Below are 23,708 nucleotides of genomic sequence, written 5' to 3'. Positions count from 1 at the left end.
AGAGAAGTGTTACATTGATGTTGGTGAGAGTCACCTTTTTAGCCCACAATATTCACTTTAGAGTCCTGAACAGTCAGTGCATTTCATTTGGCAATATATTTTCATAATGATACATTATTACTATTACATATCATCTCATATTGAATTACTGCACTAAGATATTACCGTTTGATTTGTTATAATATATATAAGCTTAGTTTATTCCCTCACTAATCTATATTTTATTTATATTTTTTTAAATTCTAAATACAGGATTTCAAGACTTTTAGTAGAAACGAAATTATGGAAATTGAAATACTGGCTTAGCATGATCGTGAAATTACGTTTGTCTTTTGTTCGAGATTGTACTGACAGTATTTGAGTTATCTTTTATAAAATCAAGGATTGTACACGCTTTCGCCACTATAAGTTAAAAGTGATAATAATATTACAAGTCGGTGCTCGCAAAATGCCATCTATCAGTCCCTCTGGTGCATTAAGAAGCTGTGAAAGTTCTATATCATGCTGCGGTAACTTCTCGCTCTATAGTTTTTGCATATTATTTGATACTATTTTCTATGCTCTTACTTACATTCTTATTTTGCAGGTGATGTATCAGTTGATGCAAACTTTTCTGATAGGTATGCATTTTACTTTAGTTCAATTAATTATGTCTAAGAAGCATGATCGAGAGAAAATATTTTGTGTGTAATTTTTGAGTGAATTGGATGCTCTTAATTTCTTCTAGAGCTTACTTTGTTTTCCTGTCAGCAGATATATTGAAACAAGCCGCTCCGAAACTGTTGATGTTTCTTCGAAAAGGCATGAGGACAACTCAAATTTACCAGTTAATGGCAAACATGATAATGGAGAACTTAGCAGAAATATAGAAACTGCTGAAAGTGGTGAGGTTGGGGAAAGATCAAATTACGCTGTAGAAACAGCCAGTTCTTTAGTTGATGATGGATCTGGGAAGTCACTTTCACGTGAAGTGGATACTGAATTTTGGCTTCCTCCAGAACCTGAAGACCAGGTGGACGATTTAGTAGGTAGTGTAGCAAATTATGAGGACGATGATGATGAGTGTGGCGATGGTGGGGAATGGGCTAAAACTAGCTCTTTGAGTGGTTTTGGAGAAGAAGGCAGTGGAACTCAAAAATTCAAAGAGGAAAAGCTCAAAGTTATGAATGATGTTAGGAATGGGAAGTTTAAGGCCCTTGTTAGTCAGCTAATCAAGTCAGTGGATGTTGATTCGTGTGGAAATTATTGTGAGAATTGGGTGGATATAGTGACTTCTTTATCATGGGAGGCTGCTGCTTTTGTGAAACCTGCTGCACACAAAGGCACAGCAATGGATCCGGATGGACATGTGAAGATTAAATGCATCGCAACTGGTTCTCGTAATCAAAGGTAACAAGACTACCATGTCTTTTCCATATGATCCATGTCTGAAAATCGGCTTTTTGCTTAGAGAGTTGGAGAATCCATTATGTCATGGATTTTAGTTATATGTTGACCACTTGCTTGACACTTTAACTTATATTCATCTTATCTCCTCTCGAAATTTTAGCTTAGCCTGTAAGGTGTTCCTGTTTATTTTAATTTGTCTCAAGATGGAATTTTTACTTGGTTTATTGTGTGCCAAAGCATTATACGTGGGGAATCTTATCTAGGTCTTTTGCATTTATTAAATAGCATCGCCTCGAGTTTCTGTTTTTCTGATTGTTAAATGGTCGAGGTTTCACCTTTGTGTTTAGTTACTCCCACGGTCCAACTTTTTGATATCCATGGTTGAAATGTCCCAGAGTCTTGATAACAGTTCAAAAGGTTTATAATGTACACCTCTACACTGGTAACCCCAAGGATATAGAGGTTTAGACATTAGTTTTAGAAAAATTGTATCTCTGGAAAAAATACAACGTGACTTTATTTATGGACATCGAAATACGAAGAGTTAATAATTTTATATTTCCTATAAATATTTTAATCATGGATCGTTGTACAAAGTGATTTAACTTATAAACTGATTGTGTGTTTTATGTATCTTCAAAGAAATCCTGGTTTTTTCTGAATGCGGTAATTTCTAATTTAATGCCAGTAATCTCTTTTGTGAATTATATATTCTGAGTAGCCGAGTAGTTAAAGGGTTAGTGTTTAAAAAGCATGCCGCTCACAAACACATGCAAACGAGGTACAAGAACCCAAGACTGCTGTTGATTTACGGGTCACTTGATCTTTCTTCTGGTGGATTGTCATCATTTGATTCAATGCAGCAGGTAAAGCATGAATTTCCTGTTTCATCCAGAAACTTGATATCTGTATGTCCATCCTTTCTGATTGTATATTCATTTCACAGGAAAAGAACAATTTGAAATCCATTGTTGAGATGATAGACATCTATCATCCAAATGTTATTTTGGTCGAAAAGTCAGTCTCTCGTGATATACAAGAGTCTATTCTTGCTAAAGGGATCACATTAGTCTTTGACATGAAGCTCCATCGGCTGGAGAGAGTTGCTCGTTGTATCGGTTCACCTATCTTGTCATCTGAGGCTACAATTGGCCAAAAACTGAGGCAGTGTGATTCCTTTCATATTGAGAAGTTTGTGGAAGAACTTGCTGTTTCCACAGAGGCTGGGAAAAAACCAAGTAAAACATTAATGTTCCTCGATGGCTCTCCTTCTCGTGCAGGATGTACCGTAAGTCTTCCTTCTCTGAAAGGATGTTTTTTTCCTGGTGTAAGAATTACTTTTGTGGGTATGGCACAAAATTTTCTATTCACCAAATGATATCCTGTTTATAACTTGTGGAAATGAAGATGATAGTGTGTTAGAAAACAGGCATGCATTGTATGGAACACTAGGAAAGTGACTAGCCTATTTCTGCTACCTATTTAATTCAATTTTGTCAAACACTAGGGTTTAGATAATACCTGCCAAACTCTAGGAAACTGGCTGTTTCCTATAGTTTTTTTAACAACATCATCACTCTTTCATTTGTACAAGCTTGCCTCGAATTCTTTTCTGTATGAGTCATGTTATTATTTGAGTATCATCTCATTCTAATAAAAAACCATCTTTTATTAAATGAACTCAATAAACTAACAAATTTGCATTGCACAGATTCTGCTGATGGGAGCGAACAGTGATGAATTGAAAAGGATTAAATGTGTGGTTCGATGTGCAGTCGTCATGGCATATCATTTAATCCTTGAGACATCTTTCCTTATAGACCAGAGAGCAATGTTTTACACGATTTCACCCTGTGAAGTAGTGGACCTAGCACTCACTAATAATAAAATGTTATCTGTTGGCTATGACAAGACCAGCATTTCTTCCCAAAATGAATCTGATGCAAAAGTTGATACATCATCTACTCTTGATATACCTATTTCTGATGGGGTCCAGGGAACGGGGTCTCATAATCCAATCCCACTGTCAAAAGAAAATTCATCATCTTCGTTTGAGCCTTACAGCACGACAACATATCCGGGATTAACTCTTTCAACATCTATTAAAAAAGTCATGGATGACAGCTTTCCTTGTTTCTCTGACTCTTCTCTGAGTACACCCAGTTCACACAATTCCAATGGAAGAAATGAGGTTGGTCAATCTGAAAATGATATTCAGATTGCTATTGATTCAGGCGTGGCTGACCACAGTGATACTAATCTTGAGGCTAGATCTGATGGGGACAATTTACTTAATCATGAGCAGCCATATATGCTAGAATCTCCAGATGCTCAAAATCTAAGTGATAGTGCTGAAGAGCAAATGAATAACAAGGATGAGATAAGCTCAGTATTGGATTCTGAAAGTATTTTAGTCTTGATGTCCAGTCGCAATGCTTCAAGAGGGACTGTCTGTGAGCAGAGTCATTTTTCTCATATTAAGTTTTACAGAAGTTTTGATGTTCCTCTCGGAAAATTTTTGCGGGATAATTTACTCCGACTGGTTAGTTAAACATTCTAATTTTGATTTCAAGTTTTATTTTTTAGAACTTTATTTGACTTCAAGGTGGCATAGTGGATTTTTCATTTATGCGATGATGTTTCACTTAACCTAGAACATGATGCTCTAGATGGATGACATAATTAACCCTTAGCTTCAGAATCTTGTTTGTCATTCTACCAAAATCTGAAGACATGGTCTCATGGATGTGTAATGGTTTTAATAAGTGCTATGATTTACTCGCCTAATGACATCAATGGTGGTATTACCCTGCTTTATTGATATTCTCAAAACCTAGTTATTTTCATCCTTTGGTGTATTAAGTTGCTCTGGACGACAGTATTTGAGGTTTTTTTTCCTTTTGTTTTAACATAATGTTTTACTATTTTGTATTAACTGAAACGTTTTTATTGACAAACTGGTCCCTTGAAATGATCTGTGTGATTTCTTGATTGGCTTTTATAAATCTGTTAGCCTTGATTTTATGATAAACCGTATAGCATATTTTCTTACAGACACTCCAGTGTAAGACTTGTGGAGAATTCCCTGAGGCTCACTTTTACTACTATGCACACCATAACAAGCAACTTACGATCCAAGTTAGACATCTTCCTGCTGAAAAAAATCTTCCTGGGGAAACTGAAGGGAAGCTTTGGATGTGGAGTCGCTGTGGTCAGTGTAAACTGCATGATGGAAGCTCAAAATCTACAAAAAGGGTGTTGATATCCTCTGACGCACAAGGATTATCATTCGGAAAGTTTTTGGAGCTCAGTTTTTCGAACCAATCTTCATTCAGTAGTCTATCCAGCTGTGGTCATTCTTTTGATAAAGATTTCATATACTTCTTTGGGTATGGAAAACTCTAACATCAGAAGGTCTAATATTTGTGCTATTTCTTTAGCAGGTCTAATATTTGTGCTATTTCTTTAGCTTAGTGTCATTGTATTTTCATTTCCAAAGAGACATGTTATCTCTAGGTGATTGTCGTGGAGGAGATTGTTGTCTCCTATATTAAGTGTTTTCTCTTTTTATTATTGTCATTATCTTTCCTCTCGGTTTTGAATTTCCCCCCTTTTATGCTACTTCGTATTCTTTCTCAATGATAACCTTTTTAAAAACTAGACAGCCAATTCTCTCATTTATCATTTTATATTTTTCTGTCATTGTTTGCAGATTAGGCCCAATGGTTGCCATGTTCAAGTACTCTCCAGTTGCAACTTTTTCGGTTTCTCTGCCACCTCAAAAGCTGGAGTTCAGCTGTTCTGTCAGAGGAGAGTTTCTTAATAGAGATTCCGAGGATGTATGAATGGTTATGAAATTAAGGCTCTTATATCCTTCCCCACGAATCTGTGATCTGCAATCTTTACTTAAAATTTGTTATATTTCACTCTTTCAGGTGTATTTGAAAGGGATTTCAATGTTCCGTGATATTGAAGAGTCTTTGAAGGATATACAAACTCGATATGCTAGGGTAACTCTGAATATTCAAGGATCAGGCAAGGAATTTTCTGACATTGTGGAGATGTTGAAGCGGGAAAGATCTCAGTTTGAGGTCATCATCTGCTAATTACATTTTTTTGTTTATCATCTTTTGATATGTGGTATAAGGGCACAAAGAAGTATCGTAATGAAGCATGAAATAAGCCTGTGTCCTATTTATTTTGATATGACAGTGTATACTCGCATACAAGTATTTGCATGTAGAAAATGGAAAGTATGAACTCTGATTTTGTTTTTCCAAATGTTATTTAGGAATTAATTTTAGTATATATTGGTTTTCGCTCATACCTGCCTCAAATTTTGTTATGGACTTTTATATTATTAGGGTTTTAAAATATTGGGCCTGATATCGAATCTTGGAAGAATCTAGAAATAGGGGAAATGATAAATAAAATGTAGTGGGGAGATAGTTTGGGAATTCATTTTGTTAATTTATTAAGTTTGGAGACTAGCGTGTGCTAGGAACTAGCTGTTGCTAGGGAGGGAGTTGAGCTCTCTTGTACATAGGATTGCCTCTGGGAGCTTATATTCTTCTTTATTTTAGTTGATTATTGTTGATATATTAGCATAATTTTGTTGTTGCAACAATTTTCCACGATTAAAGTTGGAATCTGGTCTAGCAAATTGTTGAGTGATATCGTGGTTTGGTAATATTTTTTTTCTGTTGTAGACGGAAAAGAAAGCAGTGATTTGCTAAGACTTAAATCGTTGTTAACTGTTTTTTCTCTTTCATATATGATTAAGAAGAGATAAGTTAACACCGGAAATCAAATTCTCAGCTATGTTTTCCAAAACTTTAGTTTTGATCTGTGTGTCTTTGCTATCTTATTGTTAAAAAAGTGTAGCAGTGCCATGATTGTTTTTCCTTGGTCGTGTAAATGTATAATTAGGTTGACATTAAAGAGTCTGTAAAGAACGGAAGCGAAGGAGATAATGTTTGTAAATTTCTAAGTTTGAATAGACTACGAATGGAGCTTTTGCTTGAATCATACCTATGGGATCAAAGACTACATGCATTACTCTCATCCGATCTAAAGGTGGAAGATAATGAATCAAGTAAGTTACAATCAACCAAACCGTTACTACAAGAAGATGCAATCGCTGGGGAAGAGTTTGGTACAACTGAGATTGCTGTTGAAAATTCTCTCAGTCCTCTTGAAAATACTTCCGGAGCTGAAAATATGTTTGACATATGTACTGATTGCAGTGAGTTTCCAATTGAATACATTCCTATTCATGGGCCGGTTGAAGGACCTACCGAAGATAATTCATGCTCCATAGACGAATTGGATGGAAAAGGATCAGCGGTTCCTGATATCTTGGTGAAACCTACTTCCGAAGATTATTTTGATGATGTTAAGAGAAACTCTGGAGAGGATAATTTTGATAAGACAGTATCAATTGCTACTGAAGTTGAGTCCAGTGGTTCTGAGGCAAACAGTTCTCTCAAGGGTAACCACAATCTATATGTTTCATCTAACCTAGAAAACGATAGAGGTTGGATATGGGCTCCATTTTCAGACATTCGACGTGAATACATGGAGGATATCCAGAGAGGGTACTTTCCAAGATTTGAATATTTAAACAGCCATGCGACACAATCTATGGCTCAAAAATTGATTGCTGATGAAGGTTCTCGACTGCACATTCCTCTTGGTAAGGACTATATTGTGACTGAATATGAGGATGAATTGTCAAGCATCATAGCTTGTGCTCTGACATTTTTGAAGGATCGAGATACCGTGTCAGAGGATCTAACAGTGGATGCTCAGAAAGAGAGAGGAATGGGCGCCAAGTTAAGCGGGAGTTCCCAGAGCATGACTCGAACATTCTCTTTGGGTTCTCCTCGTTGGTCTTCATTTGGTTCCTCAGATTCCGACAACATTCTATCTCCACTCGCTATTTCCTCAGAAGATTCACATTCATCAAGTTTTGATGGTTTAGATTTGTTGGATTCGTTATTTTCTTATGGTGCTGGCCACCCACAAGTTTCTTTGGGTTCAGGGAAGAGTCATGGGAAGCGTAAATACTCTGTTATAAGTATATATGCAAGCCAGTTTCGTCAGTTACGAGATCGGTGTTGTCCTTCTGAAATCGGTTATATTGCTTCTCTAAGCCGTTGTAGGAACTGGGATGCCAAAGGTGGGAAGAGTAAATCTTTCTTTGCCAAGACATTAGACGACCGATTGATTATTAAGGAAATTCAGAGGACAGAATTCGATTCTTTCATGAAGTTTGCTCCAAATTACTTCGAGTACATGAACCAGTGCTATGAGCTGGGAAACCAGACCTGTCTTGCTAAAATTCTTGGTATCTATCAGGTGAATGATATTTACTTTAATCCTGGTCCAAGTCATCATCGTTTCATATCTATTGTAGAGCTATTCATAAACTAACTATTCCTTTTTTTTTTTCACTCATTCTTAAAAATCTAAACTATTTCAGGTCGTCATTCGAGCGAAGAATGGTAAGGAGGCCAGGCATGATCTCCTGGTGATGGAGAATCTTATGTTTGGTCGGCATATAGCTAGGCAGTATGACCTTAAAGGAGCTTTACATGCTCGATTTACCCCCACTGCCAAATGTTCAGGAGATGTTCTCTTGGATCAGAATTTTGTCAATGATATGAATGTTTCACCTCTCTATGTTAGCAGCATATCAAAGAGGAATCTGCAGCGGGCTGTGTATAATGACACACATTTTCTCAATGTGAGTTACACATTTTTCCAACTGCATCTCAATTACTATCATATACCGTCTATGGGCCTGACCTTATGTTCGATTACTTTTTCAGTCAATCAATGTGATGGACTATTCTCTTCTAGTGGGAGTGGATAGTCAAGGTCGTAAACTGGTCTGTGGGATCATTGACTATGTCAGGCAGTATACCTGGGACAAGCAAATTGAGAATTGGGTTAAATCTTCACTTGTTGTTCCTAAGAACCATTCGCCGACTGTAATCTCTCCCAAAGAATACAAAAAGAGATTTAGAAAGTTCATTGATACACACTTTCGGAGTGTACCAGATCACTGGTGTTCCCGAAGATCTAAACCTTGCAAACTGTGTGGTCCTGTCGAGGAAAATGGTCTGGGACTTGTGAAGTCCCAAAAGAAAGGTACGGACAATGAATTTTCTCTTTCAACGGCTCAATAGCAATGGAGAGATCACTCTGGTTTTTGTGAGATCTTCCCATTATGGTATAAACAAAACATCTTCTTCATATCTTTTTATATTGTATATAATTGATCACAAAATCTAGGCCCCCTCTCATCCTGCTACTATTTTTCAGCAAAGTTCTGAGGGTGTTTTGCTCTATCCCATGGTAGGTTGCACATATCTATTTTTTCTTTGTATTTGTGCAAGCAACTGTAAAAATATCATTGTAACTCAATTTTTTGTTGTTGATTACTTGCCGCAAAATACGATCGTGGATGTATTTCTTGAACTTTGAATATCCATAATCTATTCAAATACTTTCAGTTTTGATTTCTGATTTTATGATTCTATGTGAAGCACCTGGATTTAACATGCGAGTTAAATCTTTGGGTATGAAATTTCTCCAGTCACATACCTTATTTTTCTCGGCATGTCTGTCTCTGAAAATCTCTCCAAGTAAGGAAACTTTGGCAGTGTATTTACGTAAACTGGGTTAGGTTCTGAAATTATTAAACATAATCGCATCAATCTCGAAGGTTATGGAGGGACAAAACCAGGGTCAGAATCCAAGTTTGAACTGTATTATGGCACGGGTTTCGTTTGAAGTAAAGCCTTTCCTTCAATGGGGTTAGCATCATTCATTATCTGCAGCGTGGTCCCTTTAACGTGGTTTTGATTTCAACTTGGGAAAATTAAACAATCTTAACTTCGAATACCATTATTATATTTACTTTGAAGCCCAACAAACTTGCAGTTGTAACCTACCAGATATTGAAAAGACATACTTAAGTCATTACATTACTGGATAAATATGCTGTATTTTACAGCAATCAAGCCACAAATGCATATAGTGTAATTAAGTTTCCGTGAGTTTTTAACAAAAAAATAAACTCATCTGGATGGATAGATAATAAAACAAATTATAAGTACGATGAAAGATTAAAGAATTGACTAAAATCATACAAATTATAAGTGTTCAAATGCAGTGACAGCGAAGTGGTACTGAAACACCTGGAGGTTTCCTCCTCTCCCGCACAATAGCTTCTTTGATCATCGGCAGTTTTTCACGTACCTTTTTCCAAATGTGATTGACTGCACCATCCAGTGGTGTAGGACCTACGCCTCCTGGAAAGCCATTTTCATACTCGAAGATTTGTTGGATCTTAGCCATGTTTTTTCGATACCCATCCTTCTGTTTATCAGAATAATTTCTTAGATGACCCACGAGCCAATTAGGCCTCAAAGCATCACTAACTGCTACAAAAACTGAAAATTCAGAATAATCCACCATCCCTTCGAAGGGAAGCTCTATGTTGTCACTAACAATAACTGGTATACAGAGACTCTGGATGGCATCAAAAAGCCTACATGATGTAGGCGTGTCTCCTGCTGGGTGCAAACAGAATTCTGATGTCCTCATTCCCTTTATCGACTGCTCCTTCCCTGTAGCATTGGGAAAGCCTTCTTCTATAATGACTCCAGGTTCATTGATCAGTAAATCCCATAATTTTTCTCGAACAAGTCCACCCTACAGGTAACAAAAATAAGTTGATAGAAGTTTTGTGTTGATAGAAGTTTTGGACGAGCTCAAGTGGATGGTAATAATTGTAATGTAACTGATTGATCAGTGTATAAAGCATGATTATCAGCAAAAACAATAGTTGCATTGCAGAGACAATCGTGGAATTAAAAAGAGCAAGGAACAAATGTTCTTAAGACAGATCTTCAAGAAACATTGCTCAGCAGATGCATACGATTTACAAAAGTTCAACATATGAAAAAAAAACTAGTCAGGAAGTCATGAAACCACATTTTAAAGTTCCTGGCAAAGAGGACATTACTAACCCGATGCCTATGCTTGGCTCCTTTGAAGTAAAGAAGAGTGTGCCTTTTCCGGTTTTCCGATATGTGCAGCCTTGGAAGTAAATAGGAGTATGGCACGATGACATCTTTCAGCAGTGAAACTTGGGTGTGATGTATCATCAAGTTAGATGAGTTCTCGTTGGATGATCTGGAGTCGAGCCTGAACCAGCCGCCAAAATCCACCACAAGGAGCACTGCTGGTGCAATTTCATCCTTGACATGCCACATAGAAACAGGGTCTGCCAAAGAATGCTTCAAGTTTTAACATAACCTGACAATTCAGAGGCTAAAATATAAGCAACTAATGCATGCAGTACACATATCCCAAGTTCCCTAATTAATGAGAATATATCAATGGATGTCTAAAAAACCTGCAGAACTAGCACAAAAGCTGGACAAATTTCAAGACATTGAAAATTACAATTTTGAGTCATTTAAGATCTAAAAATTCACGTTCCTACACAATCCAGCATTCCAGCTCGAGGACAAACATGAGAGAGAGAAAAACTCTACACATCCACCGATCCACATAAGAACACAACAGGTCTTTATCCATCTAGCTAATTGTTCTATTTCACTTTGTAGTCTTCCATAAAAATACAAAAGATGATATGTTAAGTAATCATTATAATAGATGTCCAATTTGGCACACGCCATAGTCACTAAACGCAACCTTTTTTTTTATTCCTGTTCCATTTCTATGAGTGTCTAGCGCATGCCCGCTCGATCTATGCACATTCTAGCTTTGTATTATGTTCGCAAACCACATCTAACAAAGGGTATGGTTCCTATCCTCGTCAGATGATCTTGATACACCCACTTGATAGCTTCAAAAGACTCTAATGGAATCATCATTACTATCGAGCATTTCAAGCGGCAGCAGGATGAAAATAAACGAAATGGGGACATCAATAACATAAATAAAATAACACATTGGTATTTACCGGTGAGAACAAAGACATGATCTCTGCCACCAGAATTCTGCCAAGCCTCTGACTTTCTAACCGTATCAATCACCATTCTTTGCCTCTTATAATCCTCATTCTCCTCAGCCCTCTTTCTAAACACACCTTTATTAATCACCAGCTGCAATTCAGCACTTAAAGTTGCGAAAAATGGAACGAAGATCACATCAGCTTCCCTGTAATCGAAAACCCTTCTCGCGAAAGACTCTCTTTTCACCTCTTCGGGTGCCAACAAATCCCCCAAGATCCAGTACTCCGCGCTGTACTGTTTGATTATTGGGTTTTCTGGATAAGGAAGATGTTTTTCAAAATCTTTAGGCAAAAGGGTCTTTCTTATTTCTTCATCTACTTCGCTTCCAACCCTTGAATCGGAGTTCAAAACCCAGTATTTTTCTAAGAGACCATAGTTGAGAGATCTGGGGAGCGGTGAAATGTAGACATTGATGGATTCTTGTTTGGCAGACAGGGTAATTTGGTGATTCGGTAGAGGTGCTGAATTAGTGCTGGAATTCCAGTAGAAGAAGGCGAGTGAGAGAACGGAGAGGAGAGTGAGAGTGAAGAAGAGGGGTGGAGTTTTTAAGGCCATTGGAGTAGATTTCAGCCTTTGATTTGAGACGATGCGAAAGTGTTTGCATTAATGCCCCCTCGTTATGTTTTGGATTTCGAGTGAAACGCATCCGAATGCAACTCCAAGCTGCAAGGTATCTAAGGCACGACACGGTTAGTTCGATACCCAAAGGGTGATCCAACGACCGCAAGAAGGTGACTAATTTTTATTTTTTTTAAAACAATTTTTGGATTAGTTCAGCAATTACCATTAATTTTTTTGAATAATTCACAATTTGAGGTAATCAATCCTTTCTGAAAAGGATTAATACTATGATTATAAAAATAACGTGTGATCGTGACACTTCAATTCAGCTCAATATTCTAATATTAGAATATTCTAAGATCAGGACACCAAATGCCATGAATTGATTACTAAACTAGGGAGAAATCAATTCGGGTTTAATTTCTTGATTCATTACAATACTAGGTATGTGTCAATGCTTACACTAAACAGGGAATATAAACAATTTCTAAACTTAGAGCTCAGATAAGTGCTCGGAGCTCAGAACTTCGCCATAGCCTTCATCTAGAACGTTTTCTAGTCTCGATCCGTGGACTAACACTCCAGAACCTCTGCATCAAAATTCCAGTCCCTAACAAGGTCCCTTCTTACGGCACGGCTTCTGACAAGTCTTGGAGCACCAGCAACCTCAGTACTACTCGGAATGGAAGGTTGGGGCATCACCTTAGATGATGTGATGCTCGGATTAGCTCTAGGATGTGGAAGTGATGATCTCCTGGCCAAGCAATTGGCAATCACATAACATCTTCCTTCGTTGTCAGCACTGGAAACGGAGTAGCTTCTGAGCGAATGGGATGGGCTTTCTACGCCGTGGCATACAAGACATGCAAGACTCATATTGATCAAATGCTGTCGTTCGATGCTACAAGGCAATCAAATCAAATAAGAAAAGAACGTAGGCGATTCTTTTGAACATCAAGATACTAGGAAAACAGCTATTGTAAGTTAATTGTCAACCATGGAGATCACTAGTCATCCCCGAGGAGATGGCACCAGCTTTCATTCATATACAAGGATAGGATTACTATTTCAAGACAAGAAACACAAATTTCTCAATCGTTTCCCATGCATCATTCAACTTTCACAGCAACGATTTCTAATGCAATTCGAAGGTCACCAAACCATTGACACACCAGAAATCTTTTCCCACTAAAAAAGTGCATCAAAGGTTAGCTTGACACCACACTTAACAATGGAATCATTAATCTTGAAGCCCTAGACCTTAAATCAGAGATTCAAACACAACAAGTCATGAAAGTTGAACTTCACACAACAATTTTTGAGAATCAAGCACCCAATTTCAATGAATGCCAAACAAGAAAGTACTGATCAAACACCAAAAATTACAAATTCATTCATCCCCATTTGGAAATAGCTAGTGAGTATACTTTTTCTCCCCTCAAATGGGTATGACAAAGACACAGTGATTAGCAAAGGATCAAAATTCAAGAAATATAATCCCAACCGACAATTAATCAAATAAAATCAAGAAACAGAGCAAAACCCAACTATCAAATAAAAGCCACAACACAATTCAATTAAAAAAAAAACAGAGGGATCTTGTGAGAATAACCTGAAACAGCTCAGTAGTTTGTGAGATTTGTGTAATTAGTATTGAAGATTCCAGGAGCGTTGAATCCTGAAAAGAAGGATCTTTGGATACATGGGTTAGCGTACCCGAGTAAAGAATCGTTTACCCAAAATTTTAACTCCAAACTACTTTAAATTTTGCTTACAACTATATTCTTTACCCAAAATGTATAAAATAAAATAAAATAAAATAAAATAAAATTTGAACAAATCTAAGGTGCCGCGATTTGTAAACTCGGTTCCTAAATATTATTTTAAAAAAATTATTTGATATTTTGGTAGATTTATTTAAATAAAAAAATCCTATATATTATGAAATCAAACTCATCTAATTGTGTGGATAACACGATTGACTGAAATATGATTGTAAATCAATGTAAATTATAGTTTATTAGTTTGAACATAAATGGTCAATAAAAAGCGGTGGAACAATTTATGAGGGATTTAAATTAAATATTTTATGATTTTAATTGTTTAAATAATCAATTTTAGAGTAGGTCTCTTGTAGGATGCTCTCACGAATCTTTATTTTTGAGACGAGTCAACCATATCGATATTCACAATAAAAAATAATATTCTTAGCATAAAAAGTAATAATTTTTCATGGATGACCCAAATAAGAGATCTGTCTCACAAATACGACTCGTGAGACCGTCTCACACATGTTTTTCCTAAATTCTAATATTAAATGGTGGGGTCTTACGTACAACATGAGAGGCAGTTTGTACAACACTGTCAGATGTAACATTGACTTTGGCATCCCTCCGAATTTAAAGCACACTGCCTCTTAATTTATTGTCCAGACTATTCACTCACTCCCCACCATCAAAATGCGTTTTTCAAAAATAATTCAACACACACACACATATATATTCGTACAAATTTTAAAAGTTATTGAAAATTTAAATTTTTTAAAAAAAATTCAATTTTACTTTTATTTGATGAATGTTTTAATAAGATTAAAAATTTGTTACAAATATTGAATGTTTTTAATGATGAGATAGATTGATAAAAAAATAAATAAAATACTAAATATAGAAAATCGACTATATATTTGTGACGGATGACGAAAAAATGTAGCTTTTATATTCAAGAAGTGATATTTTTGGAAAGACACATAAAAAATTAGTTAATAAATTATAAATAAAATTTATGTATATTTTACATTCGAGTTTTTTTTTAAAACGGATTATGCATTTGATTGCTTTGAGTAAAGGGAATAAACCGTGAAGAACGACTTAGTGTTGGGATTCTTGTGGCCGGGTGTGTCCTGGTCAAGAGTGCAATATCATCAAAGCATGTGATTGAAAAGTTTAGCCTATAATAACGATGATATGACTTAAATATCTTAAATCATATAATTTTGTAATTATAGAATTCATTTCCCTTCCGGGCAATCTTGTTCATGTAAATATTTGACTAATTGCTTACTTGATACACATAAAAATGAATGATTATGTAATGAGGTGTTCGAGTTGATATAGTATGTAACAAATTATACGTTTAAGTTTGTCAACATTTTTTTTTTAGTCTCTCACACAAAGTTTGTTTTTTAACCCGATTGACGTTGTTCGTAAGCTGCAATATTAAGCTTAGGATTTACTCAGTGTAACCGGGAGAGTAGCATCCACATGTTCGCACATAAAAAAGAAAAAAAGAAAATTAAGGAGAGACTCATTTTTCATGAGTTCTTAAGCATACATGCCAAATTAGGGTTTGTTCCTTGTTAACAGTGCAGGCAGGGTCCAGATCTTGAATGTGTCCATTTGTTTGGACTAATTTTTGTGTATCCGGACAGGAACTTACATGTCAATATCTGACGTCGACCAAACCCTAAATTAGATCCAACTTCCTGTTTATTGCTGATCAGGTCCACGTGGCCAACACATCGCCGTACGTTGATTCTGCCCTTGGATAGGGCAGGCAGGATCGAATTTTCCACCGTAATAACAAGAAAACTTTCTCATGGTATTTCATTTTTTACCGAAAGAAAGAAAACTTCAACGAATTTTCCTCTATATATATACCCAAACTCTACGTGTACTTGTCTTCGCACCTCATTTCTTCAAAAGAGAAGAACACCGCCCCACCCTTTAATTTGCTCAATGTCCCAAACAAGTCCTCGAAATTTCACTCTCTTCTGTTTCTTTCTCTTCTCTTTGATCTCTTTATGCACAGCCACACAACAGAATGATAACACCAAGATCGAAGGCATGTTTGTGTTTGGAAGCTCTCTTGTTGATAATGGGAACAACAATTTCCTTCCAAATTCCATAGCCAAAGTCAACTATTTTCCGTATGGAATAGACTTCCCTCTTGGCCCTTCTGGTAGATTTACCAATGGCAAAAATGTGATTGACTTGCTAGGCCAAAAACTCAACCTTTCAGATTACATTCCACCATTCTCTGATCCTTCAACTGATGGGAGTAAGATTGTAAATGGGGTCAACTTTGCTTCTGGTGGTTCTGGTATATTGGATGACACTGGTGCAGTTGCTGTAAGAACTTCTTTTTAACCATGTTAATGCTTCTGTCATGCAAAGTTTTACTTTTGAGAGTCTGCTACCATATGACATGCAACTGAATCAAGAAAATTTAAATTCTATCTTCTTCTCGTCTCTTCCATGGCTCCACAAGATCATTAGTCACTTGTGTTTTTAAAAGCCAATGGGTTTAGGACTGACACATGTTTTTTTAAACATTTTTGTAAAATTTAAAATTATTTTTATTTTTGGTGAGAACGACATATGTTCCCCAAACTTTGCTGCATCAGTGTCATATATCATTATTTACTGCTTAACTGGTTTGAACTCTTGGGTGGCTTTGCGATTGCTTGAATTTAATGTCATCATGTAAAAGTTGTGGGATGCTACTGCCCACTTGCCACCTCTCAGAAAATCTAAATTTAAGAAGTTAGGTAACATCAATGGAGTAATTAATTCAACACGCTTTAATATCTAAATTTGAGGGTATATAGAATTTTGTTGAAGTAATAATTTATAACAGATAAGAATCAGGTAAATATTTTGTTCCCAATACTATACAGGGAAATGTGGTCAGTTTGAATCAACAAATAAGAAACTTTGAGGAGTACACGCTCCCAGAATTGGAGATGCAATGGGGGAACAAGAGCAAAGAAATCCTTCCTCAGTTCTTATTTTTGATTGGAAGTGGTGGAAATGACTACTCACTCAACTACTTCATGGGCTTATCCAACACTACTAACACCAGCATCGAAGCTTTCACTGCCAATTTGATCACAACCCTCGCTCACCATCTTATGGTACCCTTTTTTCCCCCTTTTTTTGTCGAATTAATTTGAGGCGATTAAAGGAGTTCTATCCGTTCGACCACTCAAGGCTAACGGAGTCAGAATTCAGAATTCTGATAAGGGATGTATGGAGTAGTTCCCCTCTTACGATAATTGTTCACGGTTCTTGGATCAGTCGGATTTTCAATTTTGATATTTTAAAGAACATTAAAGAAAATTATGCATAATAAAGCAATTGTTAAGCTAATAGTCTCACTTTCAAATGGCATGCAGAGGTTGTACAATTTGGGTGCTAGCAAATTCGTGTTGATGGCAATAAATCCTAATGGTTGTAGTCCAATGGCTAAAGCGAGGGTCCCGACACGAGAGGGCTGCATACAGACGTTGAATCGAGCAGTTCACATGTTCAATGCCAAGTTGAGAAACTTGGTAGATACCATAAGGACACAAATGCCTGGTTCTAACCTTGTTTTTGTCAATTCATACAAAGTTATTATGGATATCATAAGACATCCTATTTCAAAAGGTAGTAGTAATATATATAATTATGTAATACGTTTTACATCTGATACTATATGCATGCGTTGTCCATTAACGTCTGTTGTTCATGCAGGTTTTGTGGATGCAAATAATTCTTGCTGTGAAATAAGCAAGATAAGTGAAGGTGGGAATGGGGTTTTGTGCAAGAGAGGAGGATCCATCTGTGAAAATAGGGAAGAATATGTGTTTTTTGATGGATTGCATCCAACAGAAGCTGTAAATGCTGTGATTGCAAATAAAGCTTTTGCATCCAAATTTAAACTTGAGGTTTACCCTTTCAACATCTACGATCTCTCACAAATGTAATAATATTTCGTGCCTTCTTGTGTGACTTCAATTTACTTCAATTCCCTCGTATCTATGAAATGCTAAGTAATTCAAGGTATACTTTTTTGCTATTTCGCGTAGCTATATAAAGATTTTGAAAGACTCGAGATTCTTGACAACATTCTTTTTGGACTTGTATAGATTCTAAATTTATGTATACAAGAAGACACGTTTGATTAATTTCAAGAAATACATGTTCCAAGAGATTTATTCGACCTACCTTTAGGTACTGCTAAAACCATCCACCATGGTTGTAAAGAGGGGGGATACATATAATTACTCCAGTTGCGAAATCATCATGATCAAATAACAAATTAATTGAAACCAATACCAAATAGCAATATTATTATCAGGGAAAATTGCAATAGTCATAGTTTATCAGTTTTGGGTTTTAATAATGTAATTTGTCAAAGTTTGGTTTAATTTGAATTTTTTTAATGTTGGTTTTTTATTTACCGAAACTAATAAATACATAGTTTATTGGACAGTGACGTTGTTCTTATACGTGTATTATGCACATTAAAATTATCCTAAGAAAAAAAAAAAATAAAGCAAAATGACCTAAATACTTCAAAATATGAGGAAAAAAATTGTCAATTTTTCTTTATTTATGTTTAGTTATATTTTAGTATGTATAATATACACTTTATTTTTATCATAAAAAACCACATTGTAGAGCAAAGTGATCAAATCAATGATATTCGGTTGATTTAATGGTAAAAAAATAATAATTTAGTAATGAAAAACATACTTGGACAAACAAATACCCAAAGGCCAAAACAAACCAATTTATTTAATTAAAATTACAATTTTTCTATATTATTATTTTAGATGTAAAATTGTGTAGCACCTTTCCACAATCCCGAAAGTCAAAGTCTCCTAATTGCCCTCTTTCCAACCTCGGGATTGTCAGCAACACAGAAAACAAGAACGATATCTATGACTTATTGGCATTTTCCTCCCCTGGGACAGCGTTTTTGTTGTTTGTAGGATACAAGAAGTGGATAAAACTACGATGCCGATCATGATATTCATCCTCGTCTTGCTCGCGGGCCCCGCCACCGCCGCAGACATTCCTTTGGGCTCCACTCTCTACGCTTCCGACCCCAACTCCAAATGGGTATCTCCGGACAGCACCTTCACCTTCAGCTTCGTTAACGTTCCCGCCTCCACCACCACCGTCGCTGCCATTGCATACGGGAGTATAGCCATCTGGACAGGGGGTGGTCCCTCCGTTTCCCTAAATTCCTCCGCCATCCTCCGGCTCTTGCCCTCGGGAAACCTCCAGCTCCTACCATCCTCGACGTCCAGCACTCCCGTCTGGTCATCCGACACCGCTGACCTCGGCGTCGTCTCCGCGGCCCTGGAAGATTCGGGGAACTTTGTGCTTAAGAATTCCGCTGAAGCAGTTGTGTGGTCAACCTTTGAACACCCGGTTGACACCATTGTTCCCACTCAAGAGTTGAATGCTAATCAGACTCTTTTATCTGGGATGTATTCTTTTAAGTTGCTGGAAAATGGGAACTTGACGCTTTCTTGGAATAATAGTATTGAGTACTATAACTCGGGATTGAATACTACTCTGAATTCAAATATAACAAAACCTGTTCTTAGTATTCAGCCCATTGGAATTGTCACACTTTCAGATCCCTCGCTTTCTACTCCACTGGACCTGGCTTACGCCAGTGATTATGCCGAGGAAGGTGATATTTTGTGGTTTCTTAAATTGGATAACGATGGAAATTTGAGGCTTTATAGTTCTGCCCGAGGTAGTGGAACTTCAACTATGAGGTGGGCTGCGGTGAGTGATCAGTGTCAAGTTTTTGGATTCTGTGGAGATATGGGGATATGCAGCTACAATGATTCATCCCCTGTATGTGGTTGCCCTTCACAGAATTTTTACTTAATTGATCAAATGGATAGCAGGAAAGGGTGCGAGAGAAAGGTGGGGCTCAAAGATTGCCAAGGGAACGAAACTATGTTAGAGTTGGATCATTCCAAGTTCTTGACATTCCCTCCTGAACTGTCATCTCAGGTGTTCTATTTGGGGCTTGATCCTTGTAGGCTGAATTGTCTCGTTGGACCTTGCACAGTTTCCACATCCTTATCCGATGGATCAGGTATTTGTCTCTTGAAGTCAAGTGATTTTGTTAGCGGCTACCAATCTCCTGCAATTCCAAGTACCTCATTTGTGAAGGTTTGTGGACCGGTGATACCTAATCCCTCCATGGCTTCTGCTAGTGGTGGGAAATGTACATGGAAGTTAACCGCTTGGATTGTGGTGCTGGTGGTGGCGGTGACTATTCTTGGTTTGATAATTGTGGAGGGTGGTTTATGGTGGTTGTTCTTTAGATATTGTCCCAAGTTCAGGGAATTGTCCTCGCAATACGCTCTTCTTGAATACGCATCTGGTGCACCAGTGCAATTCTCATACAAAGAACTTAATACGGCGACCAAGGGCTTTAAAGAGAAGCTTGGAGCTGGTGGATTTGGAGCTGTGTATAGAGGGGTTCTTGTTAATAGAACTGTTGTGGCAGTCAAGCAGTTGGAGGGGATCGAGCAAGGTGAGAAACAGTTTAGAATGGAGGTGGCGACGATCAGTAGCACCCACCATTTGAATCTGATGAGATTGATAGGATTCTGCTCAGAAGGGCGGCACAGGCTATTAGTATATGAGTTTATGAGAAACAGTTCTTTAGACAACTTCCTTTTTACCTCTGAGGAACAATCTGGGAAGCATTTGAACTGGGAATATCGGTATAATATTGCACTAGGAACCGCTAAGGGAATCACATATCTTCATGAAGAATGCAGAGACTGCATTGTTCATTGTGATATAAAACCAGAGAATATTCTACTCGATGAGAACTACAATGCCAAAGTCTCGGACTTTGGTCTTGCAAAACTCATCAATGCAAAGGATCACCGGTATAGGACCTTGACAAGCGTGAGGGGAACTAGAGGTTACTTGGCTCCCGAATGGCTTGCAAATCTTTCCATGACTTCAAAATCCGACGTTTATAGCTATGGACTGGTGTTGTTAGAAATCGTGAGTGGGAGAAGAAACTTTGACGTCTCTGAAGAGACCCACCACAAGAAGTTTTCATTGTGGGCTTACGAGGCATATGAGAAAGGAAATTTCACCGAAATCGTTGATGATAGGCTGTTCGGCCATGAGATGAACATGGAGCAGGTTCTGAGGGCAATTGAGGTTAGCTTTTGGTGTATCCAAGAGCAACCATGTCAAAGGCCTATGATGAGTAAAGTGGTTCAAATGTTGGAGGGAATCGTCGAATTTGATCGGCCACCGGCTCCTAAGGCCATAAAGGAAGGGTCCAGTCCATTGCTGGTAATGGTGTAACTGGTAGCTGTAGCATCAGTGGTACATTAACTTTTGCAGCTTCGATGCCAGTTCCATCTTCATCGTCATCTCATAAAACAGCTCGAATTTCTTCGCCTGTCTCCGGAAACCATGGGAATCTTGCATCATCTTCATTGTAAGCTCTGAGTGAGAGACAAGCTGAGGACTCTCCAAATATATTGTTATTTGCCTACAGGAGTTGGAATATCTGATAAGGAAGAAAAAAACACATTACTCGGTTACTTGTAATGTTATGGACTGAAAAAGCATTTTGGTTGCAAGAAATTTCGATTAAATAGGAAATTGATACATGAACTTTTATTAATGATCATGATTTTCCACTAAATTTAACTGAAATACATATGTTTTTTTACTGTTTATCATTTATATTTAGATTTTATTTAAAATTATGTATATTTAGATAATATATTATCCCACAATAAAAATAATATGTAAATAATTTTATATAACTAAATTGATAAATATAGAAAATAAATTAGATATCTTTATTTGGTAAGATTTTATTTATGCATACTATCTAATGAAAATTTCAAGTAAAAATTTTTTGATTAACTTGAAAATTGATTTAAAAACTATAATAAAATAAAAAATATCTAATTTGCTTTCTATATTTATCAATTTAGTCATTAGTCATATATATATATATATATATATATGCAAAAATTTGTGTGAGACGGTCTCACAAGTCGTATTTGTGAGACGGATCTCTTATTTGGGTCACCCATGAAAAAGTATTACTTTTTATGCTGAGAGTATCACTTTTGATTGTGAATATGAGTACGGTTGACCCGTCTCACGGATTATGATCCGTGAGACATTCTCACGTGAGACTCACTCATATATATAGCCATATGCAAATATGTATATATTTTATTTGTTCATACTTTGCCAATTTCTTATTATGTCTTTTTTTTAATAAAATTTTCAAATAATAATAATTATGATTAAAAAAATTAAAATTTTAGTTTAGTGAAAATTAAATTAAATGAAAATTTTAAGTAAAAAAATGGTTGACTTGAAAATTGATATAAATTTTAACAATAGACAATTTATTTTCTATATTTATCATATGAGAATGTCTCTTGTTTTATGGTCTCATAAATCTTTATATGTGAGGCAAGTCAATCCAACTGATTTTCACAATAAAAGTAATACTCTTAGCATAAAAAAATATTTTTTTCATGGATTACCCAAATAAAAGATCCATCTTACAAAATATGACTTGTGCGACCATCTCACATAAGTTTTTACCTTATCAATTTTGTTATTTTAAAAGTATTTACATGTTATTGTAATATAATACAATTTAGATTTATCATTTTTGTAATAAGTAGTAGAACAGGTTTTAATAAATTTTATATATATATATATATATATATATATATATATATATATATATATATATATATATATATATATATACATTGAAACTTGATTTCATTAATATTATATCAGTTGAGCTATTGAGTTTCAAGAAAGAGAAATACTATATGTAACTAATATAGTTTCTCACAAATTTAATGTTCGTGGGCCTGTCAAATTTCAATTTAACTACTTCTCTAATATTTAAATATCTCTGAAGTTAAAAATATGAATTATTTTTTTAATGAATTAAATAAAGATAAAATAAAAAATTTATTTTTTAAAAAAATATTTGTATTAAAAACCATTAATATTTATATTTTAGGGGAGTATATTCTGGAAGTGGAGACTTCGAAAAACGAGGATGACTTGGAAAAAATTGCTTACTGTTATGAAAAAGTAAAAATTTATGATAAAAAGTAAAAATCTCAAACTCTCAAAATTTACTAAACTACACACTTTATAATATTTTTCTCTCTACTCAATTGTGATTTTCTTCACAAATGAGAGATCTATTTATAGAGTTTCTTTACACATAATCCAAAAATAAAATTCATCATCACCTACATCATCACACACTAATTTTCAATATTTACAACTCTTATTTTCAACATTCAAATATTCAATACACACATTTTAAATTATTTTTTCAACACTCCCCCTTGTGATGATGATCATGATACGATGATGTCTTCATTACGTGTTTTTGTACTGCCTCGTTAAAAACCTTACTTGGAAAAACTCATTGGGATAAAAACCATAGTAAGGGAAAAAGAGCGCAGTCACGTAAACTCCCCCTGATGTTGACATGAACAATTCTTCACAAATTTCGTAAATTGCGCATCTCAATATCATATATGTGCTTTCTGAATATTGACGTAGGAAGTGCCTTTGTGAAGAGATCTGATGAGTTTTCACTTGATTGAATGTGACGAACCAATACATTTATTCTTCTCAAGCTCCTTGGTGAATGCGAAGAACTTAGAAGGAATATGTTTAGTTCTGTCGCTTTTTATGTATCCTTCTTTCATTTGAGCAACACATGCTGCATTATCTTCATATAGTATCACAGGCTTCTCATCGAATGATAATCCCATGAGATTTGGATATGTTGGGTCATTGATTTTAACCACACACATTCACGACTTGCTTTATGTAGTGCAATAATCTCGGCATGATTTGATGAAGTTGT

General features: G+C 36.0%; 5 protein-coding genes across 5 annotated transcripts; 3 read left to right on the top strand and 2 right to left on the bottom strand.

Annotated features, from left to right (window-relative positions):
- The first annotated feature begins 376 nt into the window (after positions 1–376).
- On the top strand, positions 377–8,917 carry LOC140832545 (putative 1-phosphatidylinositol-3-phosphate 5-kinase FAB1D). The gene is made up of 12 exons (XM_073196630.1): positions 377–509; positions 587–620; positions 751–1,389; positions 2,111–2,255; positions 2,336–2,677; positions 3,101–3,931; positions 4,444–4,778; positions 5,102–5,228; positions 5,325–5,480; positions 6,319–7,749; positions 7,874–8,137; positions 8,223–8,917. Exons 1-12 carry the CDS (start codon positions 449–451, stop codon positions 8,580–8,582), a joined length of 4,725 nt encoding a protein of 1,574 aa, XP_073052731.1. The 5' UTR covers positions 377–448; the 3' UTR covers positions 8,583–8,917.
- Positions 8,918–9,287: 370 nt separating this feature from the next.
- Positions 9,288–12,161, bottom strand: LOC140832543 (probable arabinosyltransferase ARAD1). The gene is made up of 3 exons (XM_073196628.1): positions 11,393–12,161; positions 10,431–10,687; positions 9,288–10,113 (listed from the first exon to the last, which is right to left on the bottom strand). The coding sequence occupies exons 1-3, from the start codon at positions 11,997–11,999 to the stop codon at positions 9,562–9,564; spliced, it is 1,416 nt and encodes a 471-aa protein (XP_073052729.1). The 5' UTR covers positions 12,000–12,161; the 3' UTR covers positions 9,288–9,561.
- Positions 12,162–12,367: 206 nt separating this feature from the next.
- Positions 12,368–13,776, bottom strand: LOC140832544 (uncharacterized). The gene is made up of 2 exons (XM_073196629.1): positions 13,618–13,776; positions 12,368–12,906 (listed from the first exon to the last, which is right to left on the bottom strand). Exon 2 carries the CDS (start codon positions 12,879–12,881, stop codon positions 12,579–12,581), a length of 303 nt encoding a protein of 100 aa, XP_073052730.1. The 5' UTR covers positions 12,882–12,906; positions 13,618–13,776; the 3' UTR covers positions 12,368–12,578.
- Positions 13,777–15,612: 1,836 nt separating this feature from the next.
- On the top strand, positions 15,613–17,872 carry LOC140831645 (GDSL esterase/lipase At1g29670-like). The gene is made up of 4 exons (XM_073195389.1): positions 15,613–16,132; positions 16,681–16,917; positions 17,179–17,431; positions 17,519–17,872. The coding sequence occupies exons 1-4, from the start codon at positions 15,740–15,742 to the stop codon at positions 17,749–17,751; spliced, it is 1,116 nt and encodes a 371-aa protein (XP_073051490.1). The 5' UTR covers positions 15,613–15,739; the 3' UTR covers positions 17,752–17,872.
- A 686-nt stretch (positions 17,873–18,558) lies between these two features.
- LOC140832549 (G-type lectin S-receptor-like serine/threonine-protein kinase At1g34300) lies at positions 18,559–21,447 on the top strand. Its single transcript, XM_073196633.1, is given in 2 exon segments — positions 18,559–21,109; positions 21,112–21,447. Coding segments are annotated over 2 exon segments (2,484 nt in total). The 5' UTR covers positions 18,559–18,787; the 3' UTR covers positions 21,274–21,447.
- Positions 21,448–23,708: the final 2,261 nt, after the last annotated feature.

The sequence above is a fragment of the Primulina eburnea genome, chromosome 5 (assembly GCF_022965805.1).
Source record: "Primulina eburnea isolate SZY01 chromosome 5, ASM2296580v1, whole genome shotgun sequence".
In the NCBI taxonomy this organism is placed as follows: Eukaryota; Viridiplantae; Streptophyta; class Magnoliopsida; order Lamiales; family Gesneriaceae; genus Primulina; species Primulina eburnea.
The sequence above is the reverse complement of the archived record's forward strand: the minus strand, read 5'-3'. Positions and strand labels throughout refer to the sequence as shown.